Source organism: Pomacea canaliculata, linkage group LG1 (genome assembly GCF_003073045.1).
Source record: "Pomacea canaliculata isolate SZHN2017 linkage group LG1, ASM307304v1, whole genome shotgun sequence".
In the NCBI taxonomy this organism is placed as follows: domain Eukaryota; kingdom Metazoa; phylum Mollusca; class Gastropoda; order Architaenioglossa; family Ampullariidae; genus Pomacea; species Pomacea canaliculata.
The window spans coordinates 31,699,519-31,711,679 of record NC_037590.1 but is presented as its reverse complement, the minus strand read 5'-3'; the positions used below and the strand labels follow the sequence as shown (position 1 = coordinate 31,711,679).

The 12,161-nt window shown below is 41.0% G+C and overlaps 1 protein-coding gene across 3 annotated transcripts; it reads right to left on the bottom strand.

The window, feature by feature from the left end:
• Window positions 1-5,334: 5,334 nt before the first annotated feature.
• On the bottom strand, window positions 5,335-12,053 carry LOC112567876 (coiled-coil-helix-coiled-coil-helix domain-containing protein 1-like). 3 transcript variants are annotated; one of them, XM_025244746.1, is made up of 5 exons: window positions 11,981-12,053; window positions 11,523-11,775; window positions 10,989-11,107; window positions 8,642-8,794; window positions 5,335-5,466 (listed from the first exon to the last, which is right to left on the bottom strand). In XM_025244746.1, the coding sequence occupies exons 2-4, from the start codon at window positions 11,665-11,667 to the stop codon at window positions 8,660-8,662; spliced, it is 399 nt and encodes a 132-aa protein (XP_025100531.1). In that variant the 5' UTR covers window positions 11,668-11,775; window positions 11,981-12,053; the 3' UTR covers window positions 5,335-5,466; window positions 8,642-8,659. The 3 variants fall into 3 exon arrangements, with proteins under 3 accessions (XP_025100531.1, XP_025100539.1, XP_025100548.1); XM_025244754.1 differs by having other exon boundaries at window positions 11,985-12,045; XM_025244763.1 differs by lacking the exon at window positions 11,981-12,053 and adding an exon at window positions 11,937-11,959.
• Window positions 12,054-12,161: the final 108 nt, after the last annotated feature.

Sequence of the window (12,161 nt, the reverse complement as noted above, 5' to 3'; positions counted from 1 at the left end):
GGATAAGGTAGACGAGGGGCACAGTGCGGGGTAAGCTGTCGTGCTGGAGGTTGGGCAACTGCGTTGCGATGTTGCAGCCAGTTTCATGCTGGCGGCGCGTCAAAGCGGACTGATCACATTTGTCTCCCTTGGGGTTCTACCAGTAGCGTGCAGTTTTTTGTGTTTTTCTTCATCCTCTCAAGAAGTTCCCGCTTCCCCAGGCTTGTTGTGTACGCGGTCGCGCGAGGGGAGGGGATTATGGGGTGTACAAGTGTAAAGGGGAGGTGTCGGTTATCAGATGTTGGCGGCATTCGATGATCTCTCATTGTGCTATCTCTTAAGGACGCGTATTTAATCGCACCCTAGCGTTCAGGTGCCTTGTGCGCCCTACCCGGTATGCCATCCATGGCTTAACTTGCGATGTTTGCCGCCCTCTCTGCTAACTGTCATTTTTTCCCACTTCTTTGAAGGACTCCCTCCTCCTTTTTATGGGAGTTTGATGATATTAACTTGCCGTCAGTGAATAAACGGCCGCGCCGGTGACAAGGAATTGATGCTGTGGAGTCCGCGGGGGGCTTCAAATGCAGGGGTAACACTTGGTCGTTGTGTTTTGTTGCGTGTTGTCAACAAAACAAAGTGTTTTCCGCCCGAACGACCAAGGAAAGATGCAAGGGGTTTATCCTGAGAATCACTCCAGGTTTACGAGTATATTCAGCAAGTTGAACATCGCTCAATTTATCGAGAGCACCGGCAGGTGATTTCACTTGTTGGCCGGTGTTTGCTTGTTTTGAGCTGCAAATTTTTGTGTTTTATTTTTTAAACATCTTATCTCGTTTCTTTTTTTTCCCTTCAATTATTCTTGGTTTACGTCTGTTTGATGAGGATGAATAGAATGGTTATGTAAGTGTTTGTGGCCAAGTTAGTTGTTTTTTTTTTTTTAAATGGTATAATTGGAAAACAAGCCATAATATTTTTGTATTTTTTCCACAGTACGGGGCGCAACACTAGTTAGATATAGGAATTATACTTTTCCACAGCTTTTTTTTTTTTTTTTTAATGTTCACATAGCATGTTTATTATGTTCAGAATGTTTAATACAAGTTATTGTGGTTTTTAAAAATGATTCAGCTGCAACTTCCTATTTTGTATTTCTTTCAATTTTTCGTTCGATAATGTGTAGGTTCGAATATATTGTTTTTGACAAAATTCACAAATTCTTGTGTAGGTGGGCGGTCAGGTGGCGCAACGGATGGCGGCTTGTCATGAATGCAAAGGGGATTGGTGTCAGGGTAGATTCGTATGGGCTATGACGGGAGGGCAGTGGTTTTGTCGAGATAATATAAAGGCTTAGTTGTAATACACCATGTTGCATGGTGTTCATGTGAATGATTATAGTATTTATATTCTCAGCTTTCTCCCCGTATAAGAGGGGTTTTCGCACGCAGCATACATATTCAAGGGAAAGTAAGAGGGGGAGAGGGAAGGACTGCGCCTAATGGGAAGAGAGAAGTATGCAGACGAGAATGACATCTATTCTGATGCAGAGGAAGGAAGCGCATGAGGAAGTACAGAAGTCGTGCGGTGAGAAGCCTGACCTGGAGCTGTCGAACATCGTATTAGACGGAATGTGTTGGGGCCCCAGGGAATGTAGTATCGTGTCAGTACAGGGCAGGCAGCTTTCAGTATGAGTCCCCCCACCATCAGTGGTCAAAAGGCAGATGATCCTGACTCGGGTTATTGATCAGCTTGCGTGCACTCAAGAAGTTTAACGCGGGTGATTTACTTTGTCTTAGAAAGAAACCCGCCTGAATAGTTATATTGTATTTTTTTTGTGTTCTTTCATGTTTCAACTTATTCATAACCTGAGCGAAACACCAATTTTGGCCCCCCAAAAATACAAACTCAATTTTTTTTTTTTTATGGAATGAAAAAAAGAAGTTAAGTCCGAATATACTTAATTAAACCAATTACAAACATCGCTCATTAGCAATAGCTTTCACAATAAAGTATCACAAATGGTTTTAACAGGGCGTGTGATCAGCTTGGTTTGGGTTTGCTTGTTTCAAAGAGTTATTTTTTCAAGATTTGAACAGCTTTTCGCAGCTGGATTATGAGAGGAACTGAAAGGTTATCTTATAGTCTGTTTTTTGACCTTTTTCAGTCGTTTTATTTTTTTCCCAGAGCATACCTTTGTACGACAACCATCATCCTTTCTCATCCTTTCTTGATATGCTTTTTGGGTTGTCTTATAGTCTTTACTGAAAAGTAGATGGTTTATCCACCTCTGGGGTTAGATCGTCCATTAAGGTTTTCTGAGTTTCTGCTCTACAATTTCAAGGCGTTAACTTTTCAAGGGAAATGAAATCGTTTCGTCTTATTTCTCTTTATTGTCTTGCGTCTCAACAAGCCGATTGTTTGTTTTGTTGTTTTTGCATTTTACCTACAAGGATCCGATCGGATCGATTTCATTTTGTATACACGGTTCAGCAACATTAGCTAAGCGCATATGGAGGCAGCGTTGTCGGTGCCAAACCTCGCAGAGTTGGTCGTACGTACCCACAGGAATTAAGTGGCGTTCCTGAACGAGGCTGAAATGACGTTGGTGGGCGAAATGGCTGTCTGTCAGCTGAACAGATGAGTTCCTGAGATACAGCGGCCGTGACAAGAGCAGAACACGTGCCTGCACATGCGCCTGGCCGGGTGTATAAATTCTTTCGTTCAGAGGGCGTCGCATAGCGATCAGGTAGTATGACACCTGGAAGAGGTCACCTGTGACCCTGGGCGATTGTGCGTTTGGATTAATCAATGTTTTGCAGTGGGAAAACCGTAACGTGGTTGTAGCGGTTAAAAGAGCCAAACAAAAGTTAGTGCCCCCCTTAATTGATTGAAGCTTGACGAACCGTTTAAAAAAAAAATGAAGTATCAAATCTGCTCTGTGGAAAGGAGCAATTTTAACTCGTCTATAATCTTATCTACACGCTTCTTTCCTCTGATCTTTTCTTCCACGACCCCACCTTATCCCGCCCTTTACATATTCAGGGGTACGAGCTTTGGGAAATGTATAATTGAGATGTCTGGAATCATGGAAAAATGATGAGACATATATCCATCTCTTCAGTGGAAGTGCTATATGCTGAGCAAGCGCTATTTCTTTTTATTTTTTTTTAGGAGTCGCTTGCATTGCACTTCGACAAAAAACTTAGATTTTTTATTTCTGTCAGTATCGTCAATATTAAGAAACTAAGCAATATGTGATTTCACTAGAAATATAATTTAAAAAAACTTTTACACAGTTGTGAGTGAAGATGGTGCTTCTCCAGGACAATAGGTAAAGACTGAAATTGATTAAAAGATAACGCAGATGGATCTTCGGAATCATCTTAAATCGAAGAACAAACATGCCTGGCAAACAATTTCACGAAGCCATTGCACGAGGGACAGAAAAGACTAAACTCCGGGTCACCAGAGGTCATGTAGTAAGTAAAGTTTATGGTTTAGATTTCTTCTAGGGCATACGTAATGTTCCTTCGAACTAACATCACATTTAGGGTTGGGCGTCTGGTTCTTCCCACCCCACCTCCTTTATCACCTTTTCCCCAATTAGTGCGAAATCACCACTAGTGGAGGCATTTTCTTATTAAACTAACCATCTGAGAAAATATCGTTAAACTGTATGAGAGCGAAGAAAAGTTTTGTTTCTAAATTAAAACTATTAATAGGTGTGAGAAGGTGCACGCGCGCGATCTCACGTTAAGTTCAAACTAGCAGTTTTAATAACATCTGATTATGTCACAAATTGTGAGGCTACCACAGGAGCAGAAAGCTATAGAAATAATATCCGTAAGCTTTAAGCTATTTTCCTTTTTTAAAAGTGAAAACATTACACCGATATAACTCTCTTATCTGGACGACTGCTCAAATAATTTCTGGTGAACACGAAACTGCATGCTCAGCGCATTCAGAGTGCCTTGTTACAACGAAGGGACATCGCTTTAGCTTTTTGACAGTTTTATTTTTCCTTCGTGAGAAAAATCCCGAGCGATTCACGCACAGAGAAGAAAGGCGCTTGTAGCGGCAAGCAAGCGACGGACCAGACAGCTACAGAACATCAAGGCGACATCTTCGGCGCAAAGCACAAGTAAATGTTGACATTATATTTTGCTCTCAAATATTTTTTCTCTGCGCTAAAAGTCTCTCCCTTGCGGACGGCGAAGAGTGGCAGGAGTAATTGGACGTGTGTGCGAGTTCCCAGCTTTCGCCGTGCACAGGCTGCCCCAGTAAAATGTGCGTGCATGTACGATTTTTTTCAAAGGTTTGTAATGAGTGGACACGATTAAGTGTCACGAAAAATGCTATAGCAGATTTCTACGCAAGTCGCAAAATTACAAAGTTTATTCCTCGCTGCTCCTCTCAGGAGCATAGTGCTGCCAAAATTACAAAAGGTGCTGAAAACGATCTGGATTTGAAAAACTTTAAAAGTGTTTTTCCCTGAACTTGATTTCACTCAGAAGATACTTTTGTAAACGTTTTCAAGATTACTTCAGGGACTGAGCACATATAGTGCTCGAAGAAAACTGCAGAACATATCCACGCTGTCTAAAACTGCATAATGTAAGGGAAAACATTTACTTGATTAGAAAGGCTATGGAGAAACAATCCTTTATACCACTATAATCTGCTTACATACTCTTTTGACAAACCACACACACACATACAGCCCTATGCTCCTCGAGGAGTAACAAGGAATAAACACAACACACAAAAACGAAAGAATGTCAAACACTGAAGTATGTATTAGATGTTTTTATTTTATATTTAAGAAAGTAATGCGCGCTCATGCACTCCACGAGTAACAACAAACTAAGGACACCAGAAAGGAATTTTCGTCCAGGCAACCCCTCTTCTAAAGACAGTTTACAAAAGCAGCGCTACAATTTTGCTGCCTGTACAGATAAACCAGGGATGACAATTGCATGTTTTTCTGTCGAACTAATCCATCAAATCGCATGTGAAGACATTTTAAATCATTCTTTCGTATTGATGTCTGGGTAGAACAGCGAACCCCAACCCCGCAGAAGTCACGCGGAACCCTCTTCACTTGTTTCCTACGCAGACAGCAGCGGATGGCGAAGAGAGGGTTAAGCTCTTGGGTCGGCTTGAAAGCACTGTGAATGAAGAGGGAAGGCAGCTGCTCAGCCAGTGAAGGTCACGCAATAAATCATCAGCTCGACAAATAGGTGTTTCATCCCTTCATGGTCGGTGCAGTCGGGAGCATGTGTGCCTCGGGAACCAGGAACCTCTTTCGTTCGTTTACATCTCTCTCTCTCACGCACACATACTAGCAAACACCAGATGGCTTAGCCGTTTTCTTTATCACTATTTAAATCATCTTGCTCTCCTTTCACAAATTCTCGTCGTGAGCTCCCCTCAACAGCCAAAAAACATTTTCATACAACTCCTCAGTCATTGCCGCCATCACCCTGTCACCTGCAACAACAAAATGAGTTTATACAGGTGTCAACGACTCAAAAGTATCAAGTCCTAGCATGCTCTATAATCAAATGCAAACCAAAGGTATCCATACCGAAGGCATTCCGTATCGATTTTTAAAATTTTTTGGTGGGGGAGATAAAGAAGTAGGAGGATCAGGTTTTGTCATCTGTATTGGTTTTGGGTGCTTTTTCTATTTCGGGCAGTCTCGGGTGTAATTAATGCAACTGCAGGTGTTTCTGACACTAGAAGACTTGAAAAAAAAAATGCAGAAGCTATGAAAAGTTGACATTAACATAGATTGTATTAGTTTTAGATTTTGGGCGCATCAAAAAGGTCGAAAAATGGGAGAGAAGCGGTAGTGAGTTCAGGCACTGGAGGACACGTGACAACACAAAGCCGGTGCACGTGGATCATTCTGCATCATAACAAGTTGTCTCCCTTATCTGGAGAGAGAATTTTATAATTATGACTGCCATGTTAAAAAAAAAAAATCCGAACGTGATCACGTATTCGACAATACACGTCCAATTAATAAGCCCCTTAATGTCGGACAAAAATAAACAAATTCACCGCTAGCTCGACAGTCCTCAACTACTAGAGAAAGCTGAAGGCTATCCACACTTTGCAAAACTAGCCACAATGCGTTCATCTTTGTAGTGTTCGCACTTCTTGGCAAATTGAAGTACACGATGAAAGTTTCGTTATGATAATGAAATCATATCGATACAGAATGTGGACTGGTCCACGGATTTTCCACGTTAGCTGTCAAGTGCTTCGCCATACAATCATAGTATGTCCACCCCACTCTCGCATGTCCCTGTCCTTTACGCTCTTACATTCACTACCGTGTGTTCGTGCGTGCGTGCTACGGAAGAATGGTCGCGTTGCGTCTCCAATGGGAGAAGGGACAAGGTAGGAGGAGTTGGTGGGAGGGTGGGGTAGACGATGTGACAAGACATCTAACGAACTCGGAACACCGTCGTTTCGCGACAATCGACAAAACCCAAAAGGGTCTGCACCTGTGAGCACAAAAGCCTCGTTAGCAGGTGGCAGGCAACTTTTTTCCCAGCCCCACCTGTCACAAAGTCTCGTCTCGCAACGGACCGCCCACCACTACTCCACCTTCAAAGCAGCTCAGCTGTGAGCTCAGCATGGCGGCGAATTGAGGGACGCGGGGGTCAGCGGCGAACCGCGGAGGGTTAATAAGCAGGTAAGTCAGCAAGGTGTCGCGGCGAGGGGGTCTCCCGTTGTCAGCAGGCTCAAATGTGCAGGCAAAAAACGTTCGGCCTATGATGAAGGAAAACTTGGAAGGAACAAAAAAATAATAAAAAGTCGGGGTTTCAAAAGGCATACTCTTTGATGGACCGCTCGTATTCTCTCAAGAAATTACAAGCGAAGACCTTCGATTTCTGTTCACCCGTGCGTGGCGCTGCGAGAGACCGAGAAAAAATCTCAAAAACTCGGGTCACTGCGTCTAGTTGTCCGCACTCACACAGACGCCGTTCTGGATCCAAGAGTAGTCTGACGAGTATGTCTACGGGGACCAAATAAGGAAATCATCCCATACAGGCCCCCACACGTTAACCAATCGGATTTATTAGCACTACAAGTAAACTTTCTGACGATCAGCTCGACACACGCAAACTCTCGTCTCGACTGGTCAGCTGCAGACGAAGTGGAAAAATGGGAGAGAGGCGAATAGAATGAAGGAAAATAATATGAGAAACAGATGAAAACTGATGCAGAACAAAACTAAAACCAATGCCGACAGCACGAATACAGTTCAAAAGGAAACGAGGTGTAACATTTAAAAAAAAACAAAAAAAAAAACCCCACAACAACCTAAGGTCCTTAAGTGACCAATGCAAAAAAGATCGCCGACGTCAAGTTCATTCAATTACAGTACTTTGTGTCAAGAACGTCTAAATATTGACAGCGTGCCTGCCCTACGGACGGCTTACAGCAAGATCTGACTCCCGCGCTAGTTCCACTCGAACGGTACCCACAAACTGACGCGATCATCTTGACCCTTTAGCTGGCCGCCGCACTAATACTACCCTTTCCTGATTTTTTAATATTATTAAATTTTAATTTTTTTAATATATTTAATTTTCCCAGAGCAGTGGTGCACTCGAGTCAACTAATGTAGCTTAGCTTATAGAGGAGAGCATTAATAGTAGTTAGCACACACACTGCACAGTTTCTGTTACAAACTATAACTATCACCACGAGCTCGGCAAAGGTTAGAGGCCAAAGATATTTTCCATTTACCGACCAAGTGTTCATATGCTATGGCTACTAAGCCATATCCGGGTGTTGGTTACAACTACATATATATCTCATCCGTCGACTTAGAATTTTTTTTTTTTTTATCATTTATGATGTGAATCGTTATTAAAACTTAGCTCCACGACTCCTGTCTTGTTTATTCATTTCGATTTCTCGCCTCTCTATCCCCGGGAGCAACGTCAGCGGACTTTTTTGTTTTTAGACGGCTCCGCGAGAAAAGGCGATAGGCACAGCTGAGTGCCCTCTTCCCTGCCAAAGAGAGGTTTCTGCCAACAGCTGTTGTCTACTCTAAGCACGCGTTGGAAATCAAACATATCACTGAACACTTTTGCAACAAGAATGACAACAGGCAAGTAGGGACCGCCTCTTCCCACTGAATCAATCGTTTCTTCTTGCTTTAAGTTCAAGTTTGTACACACGAGACTGAGACCAGTGGCATGCACCCGTTCCCCCTAACGGGACACTAAGTAGACGCTCCGGCGGCCTGGCCAGGGTGGCTAACGTAATCTGATCTGTTTGATGAACCGTCCTCAAACTTGTAACCCGGGTGGGCGAGCCCCTACGCCGACACCCGCCACCCGGGACGTGCACCACTTTTTGCCCAGGCTCACCACTCGCCAGCAAAGTTCGAGAACCTTGTTCGGGTGGGGTGGGGAGGAGGTACCTGCGCCTGAACTGTGCCAAAGAAACAGTTGTTTCCATCCATCACCAGCACTTCTTTCCTCTTGTCCTCCACAAAAATCCCCCCAACCCCTCCCTCAGCACACCTCAAACTTAAGGTCTCAGGATGTAGGGTTCCTCTCTTCCCCCATCCTCTTTCCTACTTTATTTTTCAAAAGGGGGTGGGGTGGAAGTTAGCTCTGTGTTCAAGTGCGCTTACATCAAGAGGTTGAAGAAATCACTTTAACTGTATGGTCACTGGTGGCTGTGGGTACCGCTTCAGAAGTTTGTTCACTTGAGACGCTGGCATCCGCTGTCCTACATTCAATGATTTCCCCTGCTTTAAGGTCTCCCTTGCAGCTTGCTCCGCTGCCTGCACACAGGGTGTTAGTACAATGGGCCAAGCAGCTTTGAGTAAAATTTACATCAAACTTCAAACACAAAGTAAAATAACATCAAAGACATGGATTTTAAACTTTAAAAAAGTGTTTTGTTTTACAAGTCAAACATAAAGAGTGAACAGATGAGATGGAAAGACAGGAAACGAGTATTTACCTTGCTCACCTGAGCAAATATATAAGACATTCTGGTGTTTTATTTACAAAACTGAAGAGGAAAGAACATTCAAATGATGAAGCACTTCTTTTCTGTGCTTGTTAGCAATAAAACATATCAATGCCACACCCAAATAACTTTTTCTTGTACACATTCCGGTTCTTAACATTCACAGATAAAAATAAGCAGGAAACATCTAGGAACTAACAACATCTACATCTATGAATCCATGCAGCTGCACACACATCCATACAATATGCACACACAAGCATTTAAAAGGACTACAGATCTTATTATTACTCCGCAAGTAAAATTTGAAACGAATCAACATCGAAATCTTAAAGAAATTGCATGTATGGGTGTATGTGAAAAAAAATTGTGCCTTCCAAAAGATGCTTAACTGACTTTGACATTTTAAATTGATCTTGAAAGATTACATTAGAAAGTTCCAAGCCTCTTCTCTTGATGAATAATTTAAAATAATAATTTTTTATCCACTTCTAAGAACTAATTAAAATCTCACTTAAAAAGACAAAAAATATAGAATGCATTTTATCACCATGACAGAACCACACATTTGAGAATTAACCCTACTGTTTAAAGGCTGAACTTCTTCCTTGGTGAGAAAGTTTGATTTGATCTGAGGCAGGAAGGCGAGGAGCACATGCGATGCCAGTCTTACCTAGTGGTCAAGCTTTGCTAATTGCTTCTATCTTGGCCTGACAAGTTCCTTCATCTCCCTTTTTCAGACTGAACATTATTTGCTGCTGGATGGTGATAGTTCAGCCTTTAACATGCTGAAAATACTGTGGTATTTACTGCCAAGTTGCAAAACAAATAATACGTGTGTGTGAGAGAGAGAGAGATGGTGTAAGAAGGCCAGAGAGAATAATATCACGTACAACATAAATATACAAACAATCATGAATGTTGACTACACTTTTTAAAAATTAGTTTAAGTGGGTGCTCAAAAAATCTATCTTCAGTGATTATTAAATTTATCATTAAACTATGTTACACAACAAAGTTTGAATTCAAACAAGAATTTAAATAAACGGAAACGATTTTCATTTCTATAGCCCTCAGGAAATACCTCTCTTATGAAATTCCCTTCACATCTACAAATTCTAAATATTTCTCAAGTATCCAGCCTTAATAATTATTGACAAACTATATTTTATTCTGTTGTTTATCTCTATATGTTTGCATCAGCAGGAGAAACTCTGATAAGCATTCCCTTTCATAATCTTCAGATATAAGTAATGATAACAATAGGATTTCTATAGCACATTTTCCCACATGACGGCAAACTTGATGTGCTTCGCAAGAGACCAGGGCAGTGGGTAAATAGGCTGTGTGATGACAATATCCCTAAAGGTGTTTAAAAACAATAAAGAGCCATTTGGTAATTTATTCTTTAAAAATGTTTAAATTCAATTAAATGGGTCATGTAGCAGCTTCTGCATTTCCAACCTATATTTGAAGCAGATTTAAGAAAGAGCTAAATATTTACCCTCTGACAAATCTTGGTAAAACAATTTCATCTAAATAATTAGTGATATTACCTGTGCATACTTAAGACAGACTGACAAGCTCCACTCACTTTTCTACCTATTAGAATTGAAATGATCAACCAACTGCACCCCACATAAAAAGAAAACAAAATATATATAAAAATCAGGTGGCTGGAAACATGACAGCACTAAAAAATATAAGAACAAAAAAAAGTGAATACATGCAAAGTACCAAATATGGCAATATACATTCTTACCCATCACTGATAGAGGAAACAGAATATACTTAAGGCCAAACTTCCACTATCTGGCAGGATATGGTTATACTCAAAATGAGATGATGATGTTGTTGGATCGGATAGAAGTGATTAGCAAAGAAGGGTCACTAAGACAGCCGGCTATGCATATGCTCACTTCCTTCCCACAGGTCAAACCATTACTTCCTGCCCTAAAGTAGACGTTCATCCTTTAAGATGTCAGTCTCATAAGGCTGCTCACCTGAGCTTCTACAACACACTTATGAAAAGCTGCAAGTTCCTGAGAGCATCGCTGCTGGTTGAAATCATTTTGTTTCCAACAGGCCATCATAATGGACATCTCCTCTACACAGTATGCTTCTGAAAACGTGACACATATGCTAATAATCTGAATCTGCTCACTTTTTAATTTTAAAATTCATTGAATGTAGCTTCAGCAAAAGGAAAAGATTGTTTCTTAAAGTTGATTTTTTGGCCTGCTGCCAATTCTCTATGATCTCTTCATCTTAGTCTTTAGAAACATTTTTCAAATAGTTTCTTGTTATGTTTAGGTCTGCTTTGTAAGGTTACAAAAGATATCAAATTCATTATACACAATGCATCTTCCTCCCTTAGTGTAGGTGAATTTTAAATTTTTTTCTTTTTTTAAATGAAATCACATTCCAGTTTTTCTATATTTTTTAACAAAAATTGATCTGCACAGATCATAAATATTTTTTGATTCCTTTGTTTGATGCGCTACAGCAAATATTGACAGAAGTAAAACTCCACTTACTCCCAAGTTTCTCCTTCCTTTCTGAGACATAATCGCGCAGAACCGGTGGCAGCACAATCTTGTATTTATAACCTTGTGGTTTGTAATTTGTAAACTTCTTGAAAGGTCTATTATAAGCAAGCATTATTTCTGTCAGCTTAGGCATTTTGTGAGGTCGAGGGATGCTGGCGGCCGCCTACTTCAGTCACCGTTTGGAAACAGAATGTTTTCAAAGACCTAGCACTGCAGTCAGCATTGATGATAAAATTCCCACCTGCAAGAGAACCCAACATGAACAGATATTTGGTTTCAGAAAGCTGTGCCAGTAACTCGTGAACACTTCACCATGTCAAACGTGTTATATATAATGTATACTGAGTCAATATTCAACAGACTAAATTTTCCCAAAAGATATAACGGTTTAAAAATATTTACGACGATCAAAACTATGGACTGTTTGTATAGACATTAACACGAACTTGCTTGTAATGCTTGACAATGTCACCCCGTGCTACACGAGATGTGCAACACGATGAACACACACAGAGTTTGATGACGTCATATACGTCAATGCGTATTACTATTTTGTTACTTCAGTATATAAATTAATTGTTTTCAAAGCACTCTGTTTGAAGAGTTGTAAATAAACAGCGTTTAAGT